Here is a 21,701-nt window from a genome sequence, read left to right as displayed (position 1 = left end):
TTTTCGGCTTTTTCTTTTTGCAAGTTGGTGTATATTCAGCCAGCAATAAATATAATTTTCTGTTGTGACTTTCACTTAATAGATGCTCCAATTTTATAGATAGAGAGATAGATGATAGATAGATAGATGATAGATAGATAGATAGATAGATAGATAGATAGATGATATAGACATTCTGAGGACCTCTGTTGCTTCTTTGTAGCTGACTTGTACATTCAAGGCAAGCATGGTTTTAACTGAAAGTCATTAGTGATTGATTGATTGATTGATTGATTGATTGACTAATGCAGCAATCAGTTCAAAACTCTTGAACAAAAATGATAATTATGCATTTATATATTGAGCATTGGTCACTTTTAATTTAAAGAATCGTAGCATTTCAAAAGGCACTATCAGAAAGTTAACAAAACATTCCATTAAAAGATAAAGTCCATTTAATATATGGCAAAAGAACCACAGCAGCATTAATAATAAGAAAAGGCTCTGCTGATTAAAACAACAACAACCCCAAAGTCTTCACTTTTGGGTGAAGCTAAAGCACGAAGGTGTCTTAGTGACTCTCCTTGGAGAGAGAGTCCCAAAAGGTGGGTACCACTGAAAATATGCTCTGCTCCACATCACCTTTGAAATTATTTTACAGAGTGGCTAGTTGCTGCAATTAAATTTGAAGGATTTCACAAAAGTTTATATAAAACAGCTTGACTGTGAACTCATCTACTACTTTAAAAATAACGTCCCTGTGAGAGAAACAAATCTAATAGATATTAAGATTTGCTAATAGATACTTAGGGGGGAAATCAAGGAGATATTAGAAGAGGCATTTATATTATTGCTTGAGATAACGCTACTAAAAAGAAATGGCTCCCCCTTCCACTTCACCTCAAGAAAGCCATTCCCCAGATATTGCTAAATGAGTCACCTTTTTAAAATGCAACCTGTGTTGTATGGCTGTACAGCAGGTTCAAAAACTTATTTGCTTGCTTCTGTCCTTCTCAGACCCCTTGAGCGGAATTCCTAATGCGTGGCCTTGGAATGTTTTCCTGCCTCTTTAATGACTTTGTCAAAGGGAAATATTCAACAAGTAAAAAGTTGCCCTTAGCCTCAACAAGGAGAGGAGCTGTGCCTACCAAGCCCTATAGCTAGAGGTTTTAAAAAGAAAAAGGGTTTGCATTACAATATTCTGGTCACAATGGATGCAAGCTATAAGACCTATTGTGGCATTCCAAAGAGGAAACAAGCGAACTAGCTCCAGCCCCAGCCCTGTTACCTTCTGCGTGTTCCCATCAGCAGTAGGAAGGTTAGGATAAGCAGTGAAGCCTCTGGTTTGGAAAGCTGATTTAAGAGACCTCATCAATAAGGGACAGCAGTGGGACATGGCGCTGGAATAAGGGACTGTCCCACCAAATAAGGGACACTTGACAACTATGTGCAGAAGATGCCCTTCAACCTGCAGGTGCCACTGAGTGTGGTGGCAGAGTTTAGCATGCCTCTGAAAAGTCACCCTTCCTTGCCTATTTAAGCCCAAAATGGAACACATGATTAGGGCTATAGATGGCCATTACAGCTGAACCTGCTTGCCATTCATACCAGGGTTGATCCATGGTTTACAATCATGGTTTGGAGGTTCAGATGTAATGGCGAAGGCGTGGGTGAGCTTTGGAATTAAGCCGTGGCATGAATCAACCCTCTGAGCTCACCCCTGTTTATTAACACAGGAATTGCTTCCATGGTTATGGAAATACAAGACAACCTCTGCGCCTTGAGATGTAACCTGCTCTGTCTAATTCAGAAAATGTTTAATTTTAAAGCATATTGATAGTCTCATTGATTTGAGATTTTTTTTTTAATACAATAAATTCAATCTACTGTGCAATCCAAAGCCTGTCTCAGCAGAAGCAAGTCAAATGAAGTGGGAATTTACTCCCAGGTCAGTGTGTATAGGATTGCAGTCATAGTCACATACAAACCATTATGCTCAACCTTAAATTTATGCCATTTTAAGCTTAGAGTGTTTTTCCGTGGGCAGTGCTGCCTGCACTACCAGGGTGCACTCCTGCTGACCTGAAACTGACCTGGTTTAGCAGCCTTTGATGAAAACAGTGTGCCTGGTACCTTGGAGCTGAATGTGTACAGCCATAAGGGATTTTTAGAGTGGGGTGACAACTCGTGTCAGGTTGACCTTTTCCGAACCCATCCTATGGGGGGGGGGAATACAGTCAAAAGTAGTATCAGGCCAAACCCCATCTGCCTTGGTTATAGGTTATCTTTTCACATGTGTGCTCTGAACTTTGATGACACCTTAGATTAGAAGAGTTGGTTCTTCAGATCTCAGGTGTTGGTCCCCTTGACAGCCAACCATAAAGCAAGCTGCATGCTTTTGTGAATTCTGTTGAATCATCTGAATAATAGCATTAAACAACTCTTGATGCCAGCTCAGTGTCCTAGACTCTGATTCATAAGCTCTGCTTTCAAGAACAAGAAACCAAATGAATGTTTATTATTTCCTTAATTGCTGGGTAGAGGTGCAACATTAGATTGGACTAATGACTTTTTTTCTTGCTTCTTAAAAAGAACTATTCTGGCTTTACTGTGTTGTAACTGGACTTTTCCATAGGTGGCCCACTAAACAGGACCTCATAGCACCAGGTGGTGAACAGTAGTCATTTTCTGACACAAATGCAGAAAGCAAAAAGAACCTTTACCATCCCCCAATAATTTCATGTGTGGTTTGCATACAATGTTCTTCTACAAAGGAGGAGAATACTCATAAGAGATTCCCACCCATCCCCAATTAAACTTCTGTTGCTGTACCTTCTGTACAGAACATGTGTAAGGGTCACAATGTTTTGCCATTTCCATTCACGTTTCAAAATTGGGATGGGATGGCCTTGGAAAAGGATTGGAAGTCAAATAGGGTTTCTCTGTGTTGTCTATATTTGCTTTCCTTTTTCAGACATAGAGCAGGGCAGGGGATCGTTCACAGGTGAGATAACCTGTTATTAAAATCCTGAGGAAACGCATTCTGTGTTCTATGCTGACTGGTGCTATGCTTCTCTTTGGATCGGACTCCAGAGCTCACAGTTGTGGCATGGAAGGCACTTATCACAGAACACAGATACATCTTCTTTGGAATGCAGTGTAGAGTCACTTCTGGAGATAGCTGATCACTTCAGTATGGGGCTACTCCTATCCCTGTCCCTAGCAGAATACGTTAGGTATGAACATGGGTTCTCTGCTACCATTTTCTGAGCCAGCCACCTTGCTATTGAGGATAGCACAAGGCAAAGGCTAGGCTACCTAGGGCCCAGGAGAAGGACAGGTTAGTCTCTCCTTTGGCCAGAGTTGTCACACAGGCTGAATCCTTTTCTGTGGCTCTCTGGATGCTGCCAGTCCACTTTCTATGTCCTGCCCACCCATCTACAACCAACCACCTCGTTTGTTGTATGTGGTGAGAAGAGGTAGAGAAGGCATGGGGTGGCATATACAAGAGAGGAAGGGCTATTCAGTCATGTGATGCTGAAATCTCCACCTACTTTGGGCTGTGGCTCCACCCACCACCTGATCTGTTTCTGCCCATGATCAGCTGCAGCCCTGACTGACTTTAACCCTCAATCAATGACCTTTTCTCAGAAAAAGGTTCCTCACTGCTGCGCTAGAGGGAGACTCCCATTGAGGTATGAAACATTTGGATCCATCCTAAAGAGTGTTGGGGAAATAAAAGCTGAGTGCTGAAAATCTCTTGTTATTGTTTTTGCTGGTGGGAAATCATAGACATCGAAACAAATGTTTTCCTTTCTGAAACAAGTCCCAGTGGGTTTTGATTAATGATGGTTTTGGTTGTTGTGGTTATTTAAGTTTGGCTTGTTGCTTGGTCAGTTTCCAGCCCATCCCTTTGCTGAGATGCTGGGAGCTTGGGGCATGGGGAGGCCATGATCTTGTTTTCAAGAAGCAATTTCTCTGTGACTCTGAAGACCAAACTTGTCAAACACTGATCAGAAGAAGGAAACAAATGCCTTGGGGTAGGGCGAGTGGCCAGGGGCCTTCATGGAAACATTTCTCTCTCTCCTTGCTTGATGGAATCCATGGCTGGCCAACAGGAAATTGTGATTTACATTTTCAGCACACAGAAAATTACCCTTCTTGCAAGCACCCTGCCCTCTGTCTAAAACTAGCTGAGGATGGCCTCTAGCTATTAACTCTGATTGCCACCCCCCTGATAGCCTCTCTGGTAATTTAGAGGTGGGTAATTAATTCTGAACTAAGAATGCGCCTGGGAACCTACACCTGGGTAAACTCAGCTGAAATGGGCTTTCATGTTAAAAGCCTTTTAATACAGAAATGAGCTGGAGGGGTGTTTCATTTGTTTTTGTTCTTGCTGTATGTTTTGCCCTCAGTCCTGCATTTCCTGCCTGAAAGCAGGAAATAGTTGAACAAGCTAAGGATCTTATGAGAGAGGCAGAGACCTGAATCCCTTTCCGGATTTGCATGTTGCCTTCTAGCTCTTATTTACTTGGGTGACTGTTTGATGCACAACCAACACCTCTGGTCTGCGCTTTCCTTTTTGACTGAATAGTCTGAGATTTCTGAGAATAAATTGGGAATTAAAGTCATCAGATCTTAAGGAAAGGAAAATTTGTGTGCGTGGAATAAAAGAGTAGAAGACCTGTGGTGGGAGAAAGAGCTCTCAAAATTCTCCTGCCCTTCAGAGCAGCCAAAAGCAACAAAATATTGTTACTAAATTCTGCAATCTTATTGACAATCCAAACTATATAGCTGGTTTCTCTTTCTCCCCCCCCCCCCCCGGCATGTTCTTAGGTTCTACACCACACTGGGGACTCAGCAAACAGAATTTTAAATGTGTTATAAGCATGCAACACCAGATGGTGCTGTAGAGCACAAAACTTTTCTATGTGATTTTACATTGGGTCCCCCCCTTTTATTATAACAATTTAATTTATGACTTATTTATAGTGGGGTTTTCCTGTGTGTAGATCCACTCTGGGTTAATTGAAAGAATGGAGTTGGATTTCTCATTAGCTGCAGAAGATCCGGAGAGGGGGTTCTTCTTTCCTGATGTGAAATCTACAACATTTATTAGAATGTCATTAATTAATTAATGATAGATAGATAGATAGATAGATAGATAGATAGATAGATAGATGATAGCGTTTGTATGACGCTGTTCAGCCAAAAAGGCTCCCACTGTGGCATACATGAAATCAAAACTAAGACACTCCCTACCTGTAGGCTTACATTCTAATAAATAAGTAGATCAGAATACAGGGTTTTCTTTTTTTTTCAGCCGGAACTTACCGGAACTCGATTCCGGCACCTCTCAGCTGATAAATAAGTAGATCAGAATACAGGGCTTTCTTTTTTTTTCAGCCGGAACTTACTGGAACTCGATTCCGGCACCTCTCAGCTGAGTGCCATTCCCATTATAAGAGAACAAGGGAGGTGTTCATGGTGAGTTCCATGAAAAATAGCACTGTGAAACTACCAACACTCAAGGGGAAAGGGACCAGGAGGCAAGAGGAAAATAAAAACTCAAAACTCAGGCACCGATTTCTAGGCAGTTGTTCCTACATTGACCAGCTGGCATAGCTGACGAAATGGCTGCTCCCAGTTGAGGGAGAAGAGGCCTGATGGAGCTGGCCTGTTGCAGCAGCAGAGCCAGTGGAGTAAGCTCTGCTTCTCTGCTCTCCCAGTGCTGGAATGGCTGCCTCCTGATAAGAGCTTTCCTGATATGATTTTTATTTAATGGATAAGCATGTGCATGTGATAATAACATCCTTACTTATTCAAGTCTTTGGGGTGGAGGGGCAGAAAAGTCAAACAAAAGGAAATAATGTGTTGATAATTTGAGAGATGGCACTGATAGTGTGGTTTTTTTATTTAAAAAAAATCCGTGAGCAGTGAAGTGCTGACTTGGAGCAATATCTTCATGTATGTATATATTCGATGTGAATCAATTGCTCTCTGTCACATCATCGACGTTTACTGCTTTCAGAGAGGCAAACCGCCTATCTATTGCCATCTAGTGGCTGAAAAGCAAGTTCTTCATAAAAGGTAGAGTGATGGTATCCAAAAACAGCAGTTGTGTAATACTGTTAATTAGGAACAATTGGAAACAATGCAAAGTAGTTCATCCTGATAAAGGACAACTGCTGGTTTTTTTTTCTAACTCCCCACCCTACCTGCCCTTTTTGTCTGCTTTGGAAAAAACGATTGTATCTTTCAGTCCTGGTTTTCTGGCCATACTCAAAAAGTGGAAAGGACTACTCTTCCAGTCAGAAATGTGATCCAGCTCAAATTGATATGAGAGAGTGCAAACATTAGAACTCTGCTGACCCCTTAGAAAGCTTACTCAAGCTTTCACAGAAAACAAGCCAGTCTTGGAGGCCTAATGGGGACGCTTGGAGTGTGTTTAAATGTAGACACAAGAGCTACAGTTTTCTACAGCAAGCAGTATGCACAGCATTCAGTTGCTAATAAGTCTGACATTTCTTTAAAGGGGGAAGGGAAAGAGGGCATGATAAAAGTCTGCTTTTGTATATGAAATTACTGTGCTCAGTTTAGTATTTTTTTTGCTGAGTGGACTAGAATAGAATAAATTATTCTTAGGTCTACTCTGTATTTTTGGGTGCTTCCAGGTGACCTGTTTGTTGAGCATCCTGATTAATTTGCAGGGAGGCATTTGCTCCTGAATGAACATTCATTCTGATTTGTTTGTGGGGAGGTTAGATGATATTGACTCAAAGCAAGGATTATTCCACACATTCCAATGTGTTTTCCTGTCACTTTCTCCATGGCAAAAACTCGGATCAGGAGGCCTTGAGCAACAAACCTGCTTCCGCAAAGATCTATTACAATTGTGCAGCCTGGATTTCCTAGTATGTGATTGAATCCCAGCCAAAAAATAGTGACGGTCTGGAAGTGCCCTGTGTGTGTGTGTCTTACACTGTTTTAAGGAATGTGTTAAACTGAGAGCACTGCAGCTGCTGTTTATTTTAGCAGCTCAGAATATAGCAGTCTAGAACATGCGACTTGCGGGATTTTTTTGAGATAATATTAGAACTGTGTGGCGGAGAATACTTTGGGTAGAAACTGACAGGAGGTTGAGTTTGCATGCAAAAATGTGTCTGCATTTGTATTGGAATTGTGATAAAGATGGCTTTTTAAGATCTCTTGTTGTTTGCCACCTTGGACTCCTTTGGGAGGAAGAGAGAGGGATATAAGATGAATGAATGAATGAAGTCTTTGTGATGCCAGGGGTAAGCTGCAGAGGCTGTTGTGTGTTGTCTCGGCACTAGCTTCAGTGCTGGTTGCGTCAATAAGAGAAAGAGTCTTCTCTGTGGTGGCACCCAAATTGTGGAAATCCTGCTTCAGAAACTCAGTCTTCAACTATGCATTGCATGGGGTTGGACTAGATGACCCTAATGGTCCCTTCCCACTCTGCAATTCCATGATTCTAGGTGAGGGCTTCTCCCTAGGCAAATATTTGCTTTGCCTTCTGATTGATTTCTCTTTTAGTCTCCCTCCTGTGTTTGCTTTGTGATCCCCCACTGCTGTCCTTATAAATTTAAAGTATTGCAAACCACCTTGAGCACTGTTGTCAGAGTGATGAGTTGGAGCAATAGTTCCATAAAAATAAATATAATAAATACATTTCCACATATCTACCCCCATACTTTTGGTAAGACCTGGTCGTGCTGTATTCACTTAACAAGAAATATCCATGCCATCACATCCAAGATCCAGAAGGATCCAAAAAAAGAACAGAAGTGGGTGATCAGTGCAGTTGTATTTCTTCATTTTTAATTATAAGGTGTTGTTAGTCTCCTATTTTGGATATATAGCTGCTGACACTCAGCACTCAGAATCAGTCATATTTATTTGATGGTGTTACGGTAGTTAGTTCAGCACCAGACCTGACCACAAACCTGAAGCTAACATATCATACATAGTGAAGCATGGGGAAAGAACTCCCATTAACCTAACATTTATCAGCTTATGTATTCATGTAATGTTGGTGCTTTTGATTCATATTTGATTCTTACACCCCCAAAGACCAGTAGACAAGGTCTGGATTTTTGCAGTTTGTGAGTCGACCATTAGGGAGTTGCTTGAATGTGTCGCCCATTCATGTCACTGTTACACGCTGCTTCTGTTCCTACATTTTCATTTCATAAATCCATTCGTGCAAGCTGCGTTTCGTCTACCAAAAAAGTCATGTGACGTGGGAGCCTCCAGGGATGTATGCAGCTGATGCAGCATAAACAGGCAAGTGGGGTGTCCCTCATCAGGGGTCCTTGGCTTACTAGCCAACTTCTGTCTGTGCTTGCTACCAACTGCCCCATCCATCCCATCTTCTTTCCATCACTGGCAAATGCAGAAGGTTTATGCAGAGGGGGGCGGAGCAGGACTTTCCTTCATTAGGAGCAAAGGCAGCCCTATTACACTGAGTCAGATCATTGGTCTATAAGGCTCAGTTCTGTAGACGTTGACAAGTAGCCTCTCTCCAGGGTCTCCTACAGGAATCTTCCCCTTCTTCATCTGGCTGTGCCAGAGACTGAATTTCAGAACTTGCACATGCAGAGCATGTTCTCTTCCCCTCCGCTGTGACACCTTCCCTGTGGCTAGGGCATAGGACAGAAAGTCAAACAGGTAGACATCTAGCCCTCCAGAAGTTTTTAGGCTGCAGTTTCTTTATACCCAAGCATAGTCAGTGGTCCAGGATGATGGGAATCCAGTGATGTCTGTCGTGCACCAGGTTCTGGAAGCCTGTACAAAACAGATTCTCATTTGCAGTTTCTTAACTGGTCTGGACAAATAACAGACAACCCCCACATTTCTCCCACTGAGGCACAAGTGAGAGCTCAAGGGGCCAGATGTGTGCTGCTGTGCATCCTTCTTGCCGGAAGATCTTGCCGGGGCATACGACTCCGGTGATTTGTCTCATAGGCGGTCATTGGCCTTAAGCAAACCATTGTTTCTGAGCCAGACCCTCACAGCTCCACTGCTTTACAGAATCAGTGTTAAGAGTTCTTTTATATATACAGTGGTACCTCAGGTTAAGTACTTAATTCGTTCCAGAGGTGTGTTCTTAACCTGAAACGGTTCTTAAGCTGAAGCACCACTTTAGCTAATGGGGCCTCCTGCTGCTGCTGCGCCACCAGAGCACAATTTCTGTTCTCATCCTGAAGCAAAGTTCTTAACCCGAGGTACTATTTCTGGGTTAGCGGAGTCTGTAACCTGAAGCATATGTAACTTGAAGCATATGTAACCCGAGGTACCACTGTAATGGTTTAATGCCAGCTCTTTGTTGTTCTCTTTGCTGGAACATTAATGTACAATAAAGCAGTAGTTTATTTAAATACAACTTAAAAGTAAGAATGTGCAGTATGCTAAGAACATAACTACATCAGCTAGGTGAGGGATGCCACTCTAGTCATATGCTTGGAGGAACCACCATGATTTTAACAGGTGTTGAAACTCCATCAGTGCTGGCGCTGCTCACATATGAGAGGGGAGGGAATTTTAGAGTCAGGATGCCACAGCGGAGAACATCCTCTTGCAAGTGGCCACACACCATCTGAGGACTGTGGCCCTGTGAGAAGAGCATCTCCCCCCATGATCTCAGAGTCTAGCCAGGGGCGTAAGGGACCAGGTAGTCTTTCAGCGGTGGGGAGATGAAAGACTATGACTATTGGCCATGGTGGCTGCAGATGATGGGAGCTGGAGTCCAGCCACACCTGGAGGACCACAAGTTCCCCACACCTGAAGTACTGTGAGAGTGTACATGAACATTCAGGGAATGAATGTGCTGTATAAATTATAAGCACCATTTTAAAATGTAAATAAAATCCACCTATTTTTAGAAGTCTATGAATAGGAGATTATTTGAATCTAACACAGAGAGTCTGGGAGCCCCTTCCAACCAGTGAACAGATTATAAAGAGCCCAAAGGAATTTAGGGTGGGGGGGATTTATACCAACCAGAACAACTTCACTATAAACAGAGACTGTCTTTGTAACGAGAGTGGTAATTAGCAAATTGTATACTGTAGTAGTGGGTATGGCCTGAAATAAACAACCAGCTATTTAACAAAAAGAAACAAGAAGGTTGTTTCTTTTCACAGCTGTGTTGTTTTCAGAATTCTGGATATATAATTAAGCCAGTATTAACCGAGTTTCTGCCTTATACTTGTTCTTTGAAAATTCTGTGGGGAAACCTTCAAAATCTACAAACTCCAGGCCTGCATTAATATCACCCATGAGTCTTTCTAGAGCAGCATTTAAAAAAAAAATGTATCTGGGGCACAGGGTTAACATGGGAAGGCACATTCAAATCATATACTAAAAAATATACATGCACAGTTTTTATTTTATTTTATTTATCATTTCATTTCATTTCTCAGCTCCCGGAACAAAGGAACAGGCAACATCTCTGCAACTACGAAATAATCTAGTTAAGACTTTGTACTCAGGCCCCTCCCACTGCTTTCCCTAAAGTGTCAATCAGAGCTCAAAGATGGGTAGGGCTGTGCTTTCTGGGCAAGAGTGGTACTTCTGGGATTTCCTTGCGGAATCCCTGTGGAATCCTTAATCTCTCCCTTGAGATGATGTCACTGCCCATATATGGGCAGACAGAAGGATCAATGCTGTCTTCCCAACCTGAGGGGCATAAACTGATGGATGAATCACTGACAGATGCTGGATAGACAGAGGCTTATTTTTTCCAAGGCTTATTTCAATACCTCTCATAGCACACAGGTCAGGGACTCCTGATTAAAGTAGAAAGAAGTTCAAAAGCTCCAATGTGACATGATGATTATTTTTTTTAATGCTTCCTTTTTATTGACAGCTTTGACTAATACATAGAAACAGAAACATAATCACATACAATTTTGACACTGTATAATTTATTATTTTTATTTTTAAATCAAGGAGCCAACTACATCTGTGTAATTCTCTTATTTGTTCAAAGACCCTGATGGTTGTCCCAGCTGGATTGATCCTGGGATCTTCAACATACAATGCAGGAGCAATTGTGATAGTTTTCGGTCTATAACAGGAATGCAAATCAAAGCAGGAGAGTTGGTAGATATCACATGCTGGATCCAATGGTGGCTGTTGCCCATTGCGTCTGGTAGGGCAGAAGGTGAGGAGGCCAACGGTAGGTGGCGGTAGAGCCATTGACAGATTAGCCAACTAATTCTACCCCTGCTGAGTTCTATGAGGGCAACACTGAGACTAAGGAGGAGGAAGCCGATTGTCAGGGCCACCCTTTGGACTGGTTGTATATAAGAAGCCAGGTGGGTTCACAAGAATCAACACTGAGGTTGGTAGAGCAGTGGCTCATTTGCCCTAACGGACTAGCCTCCACTGGCTATGCAGCTGACAGAGGCAGAAAGTACTGGGTGAGGAGGGCATTAAGCAGCTAGTTGTACCTTTGATCCTATGTGAGCAGCATGCCTGCTTTTCCTTATTAGTAGTACAGTGGCACCTCAGGTTACATACGCTTCAGGTTACAGACTCCGCTAACCCAGAAATAGTACCTCGGGTTAAGAACTTTGCTTCAGGATGAGAACAGAAATTGTGCTCCAGCAGCGCAGCAGCAGCAGGAGGCTCCATTAGCTAAAGTGGTGCTTCAGGTTAAGAACAGTTTCAGGTTAAGAATAGACCTCCGGAACGAATTAAGTACTTAACCCGAGGTACCACTGTAGTAGTAGTAGTACCCTGCCCATCTGACTGGGTTGTCCCATCCACTCTGCTTCCGACAGATACAGAAAAGCATAATAAGACATCAAACATTTAAAACATCTCTATACAAGGCTGCCTTCAGATGTCTTCTGAAATGATATAGCTGTTTATCTCCTTGACATTGGATGGGAGGGCGTTCCACAGGGTGGGTGCCACTACTGAGAAGGTCCTCTGCCTGGTTCCCTATAACTTCATTTCTTGCAGTGAGGGAACCACCAGAAGACGCTTGGAGGAGGACCTCAGTGTCCGGGCTGAATGATGGGGGTGAAGATGCTCCTTCAGGTATACATGTACAAGACTATTTAGGGCTTTAAAGTTCAGCACCAACTCTTTGAATTGTGCTCAGAAATGTTCAAATGAACTTTCCTCTTGTTTCTGTTTTTTAACTTCTTTGGTCTGCTTGTTATCCCCTTTCCATTTATCACCCATCACATTTTGTTCATATGCGTTTTCTCTGTGTTTTCTTACCCTTGTAATTTCATTTCTGAAACCCTTTGCTTTTTGCATCACTCACAGTTCATATTTTACTTCTTCTCTGAGAGTGAGTGTTCAGCCAGGCACCCTTTAACCCCCAGCTAATCTGCATGCTGAACTCCTGATGGTTCAGATGCAGAGTTAGGCAGTGAAAGGGAAGCCACTATAGATACTGACAGCAAACCCTCTCCAAGGTCGCCAGCACACTAGAATTACCTAATCAAAAAGTGCAAGACCTTTATATCCTCTCCCAGTGACACAATCCACATTAAAGTTGGAGATATTCACTCGTTTGTGCCCTCGGGCAGTTTCTACTGCAGTTGAAAACTGCAGTAGAAACACCCTAGAGTTAAATACAGCATGAGCCAATCTTGGTGGTAGCAGAAGAGTCTCATATTGTGTGGCTGATATCGTTGTGTGATTATTCTGCCTAGCTGGGGAGTTTTGCACTCATTTTTAATAGTGGCAATAGTCATGCCAAAATAAACCTAGTTTATTGATGGTGCTGGGAACTGTAGCTTTGTGAGAGGTAACCTACAGTTCCCAGGTTTCTTTGGGGAAGCTATGTTCCATAAATGTGCCTTAAATATATGGTACTGATGGACTGGTGATGAATGAACACTTTCTTCCTCCTCTTTCAAGGTTGAAGTTAGAATGGCAAGACAAGGATGAGACCAATCTTTTCAAAACATTGACTAAAGGCTTAGGGTGAAAGATGTTTCACAGGGATGTTGGGCTAGTCTCTTAAGAGCCATAAAAGCTAAAGAAAGGATGTTAAAAATCGATCGATGTTTTACAAGGAAGCAGTGTAAAGGTTTTAGGGCTGCAGTAATTATGTCACTGTGTGTGTCTGTGAGATGGTAGCTCCTGTTTCCTGAGTGTGTTGCCTCCTACACAGGAATGCCCTAAATAAAAAACAAACTCCATAATGATTGCACTACCTTGGCAGTGCCATGAAGAAACAATATTGTTGCCTTCCTCTTCACTGTCATTGTCTTCTCCCTTCACACTTTGCTCGCGTTGTACTTACTATGTTGAAGTGTGCAGAAAGCAGTGACCAGTTGGACCAACAAACTCAGGGGGTTATGAGTATCACAAGGAGAGTGTCTTCAGGGGGTGTTGACCAGAATAAAAGAAATTCTTCTGAAGAAAATACGTTGCCCCAGAGTAGAGGTCAAGCGTGGCGTGTGGAACATAATCTGCAGGGGTGGACAAATGTAGCCTAGCTCATCTCATCCTGTTTCCATATGTGGACATCTTAAAAGCTTATCTTGTGGCCCATTTCTATGCATATTTTTTTAGGATACTTTTTGGGAAATTCTTTTAAAATCTGTGCAGAGAAACAGTCACACACACAAACCAAAACTGTATGTATGAAGGGTCATTGTACGTACAAAAAGATGCCTGCACCCATGGGGTTCAGATAGGGGATGGCGGACTCTGTCTGTTGCATATGCAGGTATACGGGAAATGATATGCAGTCACTTCCTCAACTGTTTTTGTAAAAAGTGGTTTATGTAGGACAGCAGAGGTGCTGCACTTTCAAAGCTGTTCTAAGCAGTGTTAGAATGTTAAAACAAGGCAAGGGAGAGAGAGCAAGCTTTTGGATTACCTTGTTAAGTGCAGTGATCAAACCAGCCCCCCCCCCCCAAGGTTCATAGATCTGCAGACAAGACCAAAAATCTACATTCCATTCCAGGAACTTGCTCAATGAGATGAATGAGGGGGGTGTGCAACAAATTCTGACCTGGCGGAAATTTTCTGACATGTCCACATATCTGCATAGGTAGCCAATATTGGCCTAAGTGAACAGATTCCATGTGGTCACCCAGCAGTTTTTGACCACCAGTAGACTGTAGATTTCTTCTCATATGTTCTGGGAAGTTCTGTGGGAATTCCCACCCCCCCCTTAGCCAAATTGACCTTCCCTCCTTTTCAAGGAAAGGTGATTTTCAGCCCTTTTGTGCCTTATAGTTTCTACCCAGCAATTAGACCGTTCGTGACCACCTTCTGAGCCTATTAAGATGTTCCCCTGAATGCATGTGATTAAACGTGGGAAGGGGGTAGGAACACACACACACACACACACACACACACACACAAGCCCTGCTCCCAACATCCCAAGGCATGCTGGTTCCATTTCAGACCTTCCTCCATTGAGAGCCAATGCCCTCAGGGATATGGAGGGGTAGGGACTGTGTGTGCTTCCTTTCCTCTCTCAGCCCAAATGTGTTCATCCCAAATGCCTGACCATGACAAAATATGGGGAGAATATTTAGAAAGAGATGGTAGCTGGGGTTTTTATTTAAGCTTATCATACAGTTTTTGCACTTCACAGGTTCCTTCGTCCATTGTCCCCAAGTGACGAAAGAGTTGTGAAATGCCTGCTTTGAAGGCTCAATAGCCCTTAATGTAGAAAAGAGAGAAAAAGATAACCCTGAGCAGCATGCCAAAGCAGAGAGACGGGTTCCTCTCCACCCCTCACCCAGATTTAGAGTTTGGTGGTGGAACAACTCTGTCTCACTTTGCAGAGAACAGGCCTTCAAGTTAGAATGGAAGCAGAATGCCAGCACAAAGCCTGGCATGCTAAAGGCATGAGGATTTCTGCCAGCGTTTCCATTAGATTCATTGTTGTGAACTGCCCTGTGATCTTTGGGTGGAGGGCTATCTACATACATACATACATAAATAAATAAATGGCCCCTGATGGGTCCAATAGTCTGAACTCCCAAAATAAATTTCCCAGCATATACCCAATGTGATGCATGTTTTCTGGTAGTAATGTACACATAACAAATCCATGTCAGTAAGTTGTGCTATAGAAGAATAGGGCTCTCTCTCTCTCTCTCTCTCTCTATATATATATATATATCAGAGAGATCTGCATAGGCTACCCATACACATATAGTGATTCCCCTTTGCTGCCAGTGATACAGCTGCTGCTGCTGCTTCTGACTGACTCTGACTCTGACTGTGCTGCTGCTGCTGCTGCTGCTGCTGCTGGGAGGGAGGGAGGGAGGGAGGGAGAGAGGATGCAGTATCAAGCACCTGCCCTCCATTAGGCCATTGAGACTTATCAGGGATGGGTAGTGCCTGGCCACATCGTGGATGGGCAAATCCCAATGCAAGCTGCAGCGGTACCCAAGGAGAAGATGCACAGGTATGGATTGGGGAGGTGGAGGGGCGTGGAATTGGGTGCCCATAGCAACCAGCAGCCCAGCTAGCTATGCAGCAGGCCTTGCATTATAGCCGGCCTGCTTTGCTGATGGTTTTGTGGCTGTAGAGAGGGTGCCATGCAGTCAGCTTCTCTGCAGTGAGTGTCAGCAATGGAATCGGGGTTCTCTCTCTCTCTCTCTCTCTCTCTCTCTCTCTCTGAAAGTCCCTTTTAGTGATGCTTTAGAGAATGAAGGCTTAGGAGAGCAGCAGGGCGGGGGGAAGAGAGATGCTTCCAAGTATTTCTGCAGTGTGCTCGCAAGCCGGCTTTTTCCTCTCTCTCTCCTGTAGCTTTGCCGGTCAGAGGATTTTACTGCAACATCTTCTCGGCAGATAAGATAGGCAGGGAATGCTAAATGCAGCCCCAGAATGCTGAGTACCCTATGCATTCTCCAGAGGAATGTTCTGGATGGAGCCATGCATTGCTTGCAGCCAGTGCTTCTTTGCACAGCTTGTGGTGGCAAGCAAACTAATCTGGTTTCAATAGCATAACAATGAGACATTCCGCTTTTCAGCAAATGCAAGGTTATAAAAATCCAAGCAGTGCTATGTCAGGCCAGAGTCTTTGTGTAAAACTGCCGGGATTCAGACTTTGGCATCACTTGAATTCAATAGATGAGCTCACCGCGGGTAGCTCCCATTCAGAATTATTATTTTTCCCAGTTCCATAGTAAGAGTTGGAATCATGTATTGGTGATGTAATATCCAGAGGGGAGGAGGATAAAAAAGAAGATATGTTGCAGTTCTGATAGAAGAAAGCTACAACACAGAGAGAGAGAGAGAGAGGAAATAAAAGTGTGTTAAATAAACACACACGGGCAGAATCCAGGCAAGGCGATTTTCTCTCACTGCTGTTTAATGATGAATTTGGTGTGGCATAATCTGTGTTTTAAGCATCCTAAGATTGGGACAAATAGGATTTCTTAAGAGATCTCTGGATGTTTCTGGGGCCTCTTGACGGTGCATTTTAGCAAAATGATGCTGCAGGAGACTTAACAGAGATGCACTCGCAGTACTGCACTGACATGGCCCCATGCAGAACCAGGAACTTGGATAGTCGTGTTTCATTGGCCAACTCGGGATGATAAGTGTAGCAGCTTCAGCTCTTTTGGCAAGTGAATGGGGGTGAGGACTAGGAAAGGGAGTGAGTAGATCAGCAGTGACGTCATTTTTAACCAATTCCTTACACAGTTGGGGAATGAAGTTAAAAGGAAAAGCTGCAATCTCTGGGTGACTCTATGCATTGGCTGGAGAATCTAAATGAGCAGGAGTTTCCCCAATGGTAATACATTTTATTTCCTATGTTAATCCATTCCTTCTAATCCTTTTATTCTGGTTAAATCAAATATTTTATTTTATTTTATTTTATAATTGCAATGTGACTTTGTTTGCTTGTGGCTTCTTAAAAAAAAAATTGTCTTGCATTGTCTTGTAAGTTTTATCTTAGCAGTCATAGTAATGTGTTGCTCCTTTCTGTAAGAATCACTGCCACTGGCTGTAAGAGTTTAGTATGCAGCATTTATGCTTACCAGCAAGGTATGGAAATGCAGAAGCTGTCAGGCACCGAGAAATCCCTGGCATGGGAATAAGGCTGTACTTTTCAAATTGCAGGTGGAAGGGAAATTATTTGGGTATTAAAAGCTCAAAGGAATGGCACTAAATCTGACTTTAAAAAAAAAAAAGGAATCACAAATATGAAAGGAAAATGTGTGTGTGTGTGTGTGTGTGTGTGTGTGTCCTTAATAGAACTATTCTAATAACCTAAATGAGTACTACTATCCATGCTGGCCCCTTTCCCCAGAGCCTGCTTCTCTCCCCAGCCCTTCCATAAAAGGGTATTGAAGGTGAGGCTGCCCTTTGGCCATTCAGCCACACACCTGGGATTTTCTGAGTGCTTGCACCTAAAAATAAAATGCAATGTTCATGCAGTAGTTTCTGCTAAGGTCATTGTAAGGGGGGGGGGGGGGATGTCATACATGGTGGAATGATTGAGCCAAGATGGTGGGCAGTTGTTAAGTGGTGCTGGTCTTTGCAATACTTCTGCTACTTTGGCCGATTCTCCCTTTTTCATGGTTTATTTTTATTTTACATTATTTGGTCTGACACAAGAGCTGCTAATAATGCCTGCCCTGTAAGCCCAATTATGATTTGCAAAACTAGTGCTTGAATCCTCTACTCCTCCTGCTGAGGGCTAGATCTGTTTGCTTCTTACTCTGCAAAGGCACAGAGCTGACTCATAGAACCCATTTGGTTTTGTGTTGTGTTGCTGATAATATATGATACAGAAAATGCCAGTCCATTTATGATGGCAGCAGCAGCAGCTAAGAAGTTAGGAAGGGCTTTTGAGGTGTGTGTGTGTGTGTGTGTGTGTGTGTGTGTGTGTGTGTGTTTTCCTTCACAGGAATGCAAAAGGCACAGAGAAAAATTATGAGCACAATAAGAAATGGTGATCGTGATTGACAAATCCTCACCACTTATCCTGGATGCAAAATATTGGAGAGGGTTGTGAAATTCATTGCCACCAGTAAACATGCTCAGTAAAAAAGGCTGGCTTTGCAGTGATTATGATAATGTTAGAGGCTTGTATCACAGCAAACTCTTCTTTCTGCAGTGTGGTGCATTGTACAAGAGGGAGTGGATGCCCCCTAATCGTTCCCTTCTCATATCCTCAGTTGCCCTTGGAAGATAGAACAGTATTTTTATTTTTATTTTAAATGGTCGGTTCACAGCTTAGCTTTCAGGTTCCTGTTCTACAGAGGCACCTGTGTTGCCATTTGCTGATTATAATGAAAGCAATAAGAAGGGGCAAGTGTGGTTGCATGGTGACTGAATGGCAGAGGGCAGAATCGCGTGTGGGAATGAATGAAGGGGCAACCTCAGTGGGTTCTACCTCTATAATGCAATTCCCCACCCCCCACCCCCCACCAAATGCTATCTATAGTTAAATAGACTTTGACTTCCTTGTGATCTTCATACCTCTAGTTTGTAAATGATCTGTATTATTACATTCATAAATTAGGTTGACAAGCATTGTGGACGTGGCATATGGAATAATTAATCTGGCTGTGATGGAAGAGTACAGGAAACACTGGGCAATGTTCTCTCACAAATACGACACTGCACAGTCGCCTGTAGGGGGAAAATATCCCTTGGGCATTGGTTATTTCTTATACCAGATGAGCCCATTGGTCCCTCTAGCTCAGTATTGTTGACACTGACTGGGTTTCAGGTAGTAGTGTTTCTGTTCTTGCTATTTCAGTTATTTTTAGCATTTTTAGCATATTTTTAGCATTGATGATACAGAGTTCTTGCTACTTGACATTCATGATACCAATATTGTAGATCTGCTCCTTCATGATCCTGTTGATGAAAAGGATTGTATGCAGAGTGGGGTTTATATTGAGTAATATCTATATCTATCATCTATATCTATCATCTATCTGTCTATCTAATCTCTTGTGATTGGTGTTGCAGCAGCAACTGAGGATGCTCAGTGGAACATATTGGTGAGAAACTCAGAAAAGTATAAAAGCTTAAGGCTGGAAAAGAAATAGGAGACCAAGTACTAGGATGTGCTCATTGGCTGCTCAGAGTAACCTCAGCTGAGTATCTGCAAAGGAAGAAGTCATTCCAGGTTCAGGTCTTTCCGAATGGGCAGTGCAGGAGCAATACATATTTAGAAGTTGGTTAAAAGACACTGCATATTTCCTATACCTAGAAAAACCATAGTTGCCTGTGTGATTAACAGCCTTGCAGAAGAAACATGGATTGTTATTGTAGTGATATTCAGGAAGGTTTCTGAAGACACCCACAGAAGGCTTACCACTATATCTTGAATAAGTTTGCTTGGATGAGCTATACATTACACATGAGGACTGAACCACTTCTGCAGGGGGGGGGGGATATGTTTTGCAGTGCTCCCCCCTGTAAAAAAGAAACCCCCAAACTTGTGAGATGGGGAATAGCTTGTCAGGGAGAAAGGTTTAACTTAGGTGCTAGCTCATTGCATGTAGGGACATTTGTCGATGTTTTTTAATATGGCCAAGCATTGAAAAAAATAAACCACCTACCGGTGGTAGTATAGTCTGAATTCTGTCACTTGAGTCCAACACATTCAATGCAATGTCTGTAATGGTCATGAATCCCACTGAGTTCCATCTGACAAATTAATTATCATTGTTTTTGCCAGGGGTGAACATGATTCTGCACATTTAGACCCAACAAAAAGTTGCCTAAATGTTACTTCATGTCACGAGAACTGCTAACCCAGGGAAAGATGGCTTGGTATTGAAACCTTAGTGTTGTGACCCAGAGTCGAGCAGCAATCAAGACTTGGAGGCGAGGCTGCAGTCTCTAGCTAAAGAGCCAAACTAGGTGCCGGGCTCTGAGTCTGCTATGGGAGACCAGGAGACAACGGAGACTGAGGAACCCAATGCTTCCCACTGTACACTGTCCAGCAATGCTGGGATGTGGGAAGGGCCCATTAAGCAAGTTGATGGACTGAGTCATTGAATCCCACCCTGTATTAATAGCAGAGAATATGATCTCATACTTTAGTAGCACCTGAAATATTTACTCCTGCTCCGTGACACTGGCTGCCATTTTTGCCCCTGATATCAATGCTTAGCCTTATTGGGCTACAATGAAATATGCTGAACGGCTGGTTACAAAAATATCTGTCTGTTAGCAATAATGACACAATTCCCACAGATGGAATTGGCTGAAACCTAGTCAGACGAATGGTTCTAATAATGTAAAACTGAAAAGAAAAAGAACAGACTATTAATTTTTATTTTTTCTGTGAATTGGGAATAATGCAACATTACTTGAATTCAGTGGCTGCAAACCTTGGCCCAGTTTGTGGAACATAGCATAGGAGCATATTTTGGGAAGCCAGGTGGGGCAGAGCCAGGCGGGGTAATCTGGGGGCACATGCTTAAAAAGGCTCAGTCTTGCTCTCAACCTTGGTTGGGTCAAGTTGCTCACTTGGAGCTATCCATGGTCCTGCAACCTCTGAGCTGCCTTCTCCATGAGATCTGGTATTGGGACAGAACATGGAATTTAGGATAGATTTGCATACTCGTTACCATGTCAAAGTTTGTATTTGTGTTTATACTTGTTGCTCCCCATCACACATACAGCTATCCATGGTGTATGTGTGATTTTATAGAAACATAAGCTGCCTTACATTGAGTCAGACCAATGGTCCATTTGGGTCAATGTCTCTCCAGCTGTTGTTGGACTACAACTCCCATAATCTCTGAACACTGGGCCTGCTAGCTAGGGATGAGGAGTGTTGTAGTCCAACCACAGCTGGGGATCTAAGTTTGAGAAACACTGGTCTACACGGACTGGCAGCAGCTCTCAAGGATTTCAGCCAGGGGGTGTTTGTAATCCTACCTGGATATGCCAAGGATTGAACCTAGGACCAAAGTTCTACCCCTGAGTGATGGCCCTGTGGTTCAACAACACACAGCAAGGTAGCACAGCATTGATGAGCAATGGATGTTTTTTTCATGACCGTATCTTTTACCTACAATATCAGAAGGTGCATGCTTCTGAATGACAGTTGCTGGGAATCACAAGTGATTCGGGTCCTGCCTATGAGCTTCCCATGGGCATCTGGTTGGCCACGGGGACAACAGGATGCTGGGTGAGGTGGACCTTTGGCCTGATCCAGCAGGTATGTTGTTAGTCCATTTTGGAATGTGAGCCAAACTCTGCCAGTCACAGCTAGCAGGGAAAGGCATGCTTAAACTAACCAGAGATTAAACTCAATCTCTTCTCTGAATCATCCTAGTTTGCTTCACACAATATAGTTTGCTAGTTATTATTTTACCTGTCCACAGGCAATGCCTCTTAAACATTCCTAATCTTAAATTAGTGTCACTTTACTAATGCCATAAGAAGGGCAGGATTGACTGCTATCTTCACATTTACGGTTCCACAACTTGCCCTCCAATGGTCCTATTTCAGCCAGGACTGCCATGTTTTTCAGAGTGCCGGCCCCAGGGAAAACGCCAACCTCCAAATGTCCCAGTTGTCAGGATGCATTTGTCTCTCCCTCCCTCCCTCCTCCTTTTCTACCTCAGCTTTTGCATTGTAAATGTCTGTGGTAGCTAAAGCTGAATCCCAGCATAAGCACCATCACAGGCAAGCTGCCTAGGAAGGTGGAATGTCTTGCACGTATTTTAGGAACCTAATTAGTTATGGAGATACTGAAGTATCATTGTCACCCAACTGGTAGG

General features: G+C 43.0%; 1 protein-coding gene across 5 annotated transcripts in view; it reads left to right on the top strand.

Annotated features, from left to right (window-relative positions):
* The window catches only part of NHS (NHS actin remodeling regulator), a 230,499-nt gene that overhangs the window by 167,011 nt on the left and 41,787 nt on the right, over positions 1 to 21,701 (top strand). Inside the window, exon 1 of one of the 5 annotated variants that reach the window (XM_083439373.1) lies at positions 15,303 to 15,400. The exons of the other annotated variants lie outside the window; for them this stretch is intronic. Within the exon in view, the coding sequence (XP_083295499.1) occupies positions 15,349 to 15,400 (52 nt within the window). The 5' untranslated portion in view covers positions 15,303 to 15,348. Of the gene's footprint in view, positions 1 to 15,302; positions 15,401 to 21,701 lie in introns of those variants that run through there. 5 annotated transcript variants of the gene reach the window in all.

The sequence above is a fragment of the Podarcis tiliguerta genome (genome assembly GCF_965153285.1).
Source record: "Podarcis tiliguerta genome assembly, chromosome: 4".
Lineage (NCBI taxonomy): Eukaryota > Metazoa > Chordata > Lepidosauria > Squamata > Lacertidae > Podarcis > Podarcis tiliguerta.
Note: the sequence above shows the minus strand (reverse complement) of the source record. Positions and strands in the feature narration are given on the sequence as shown.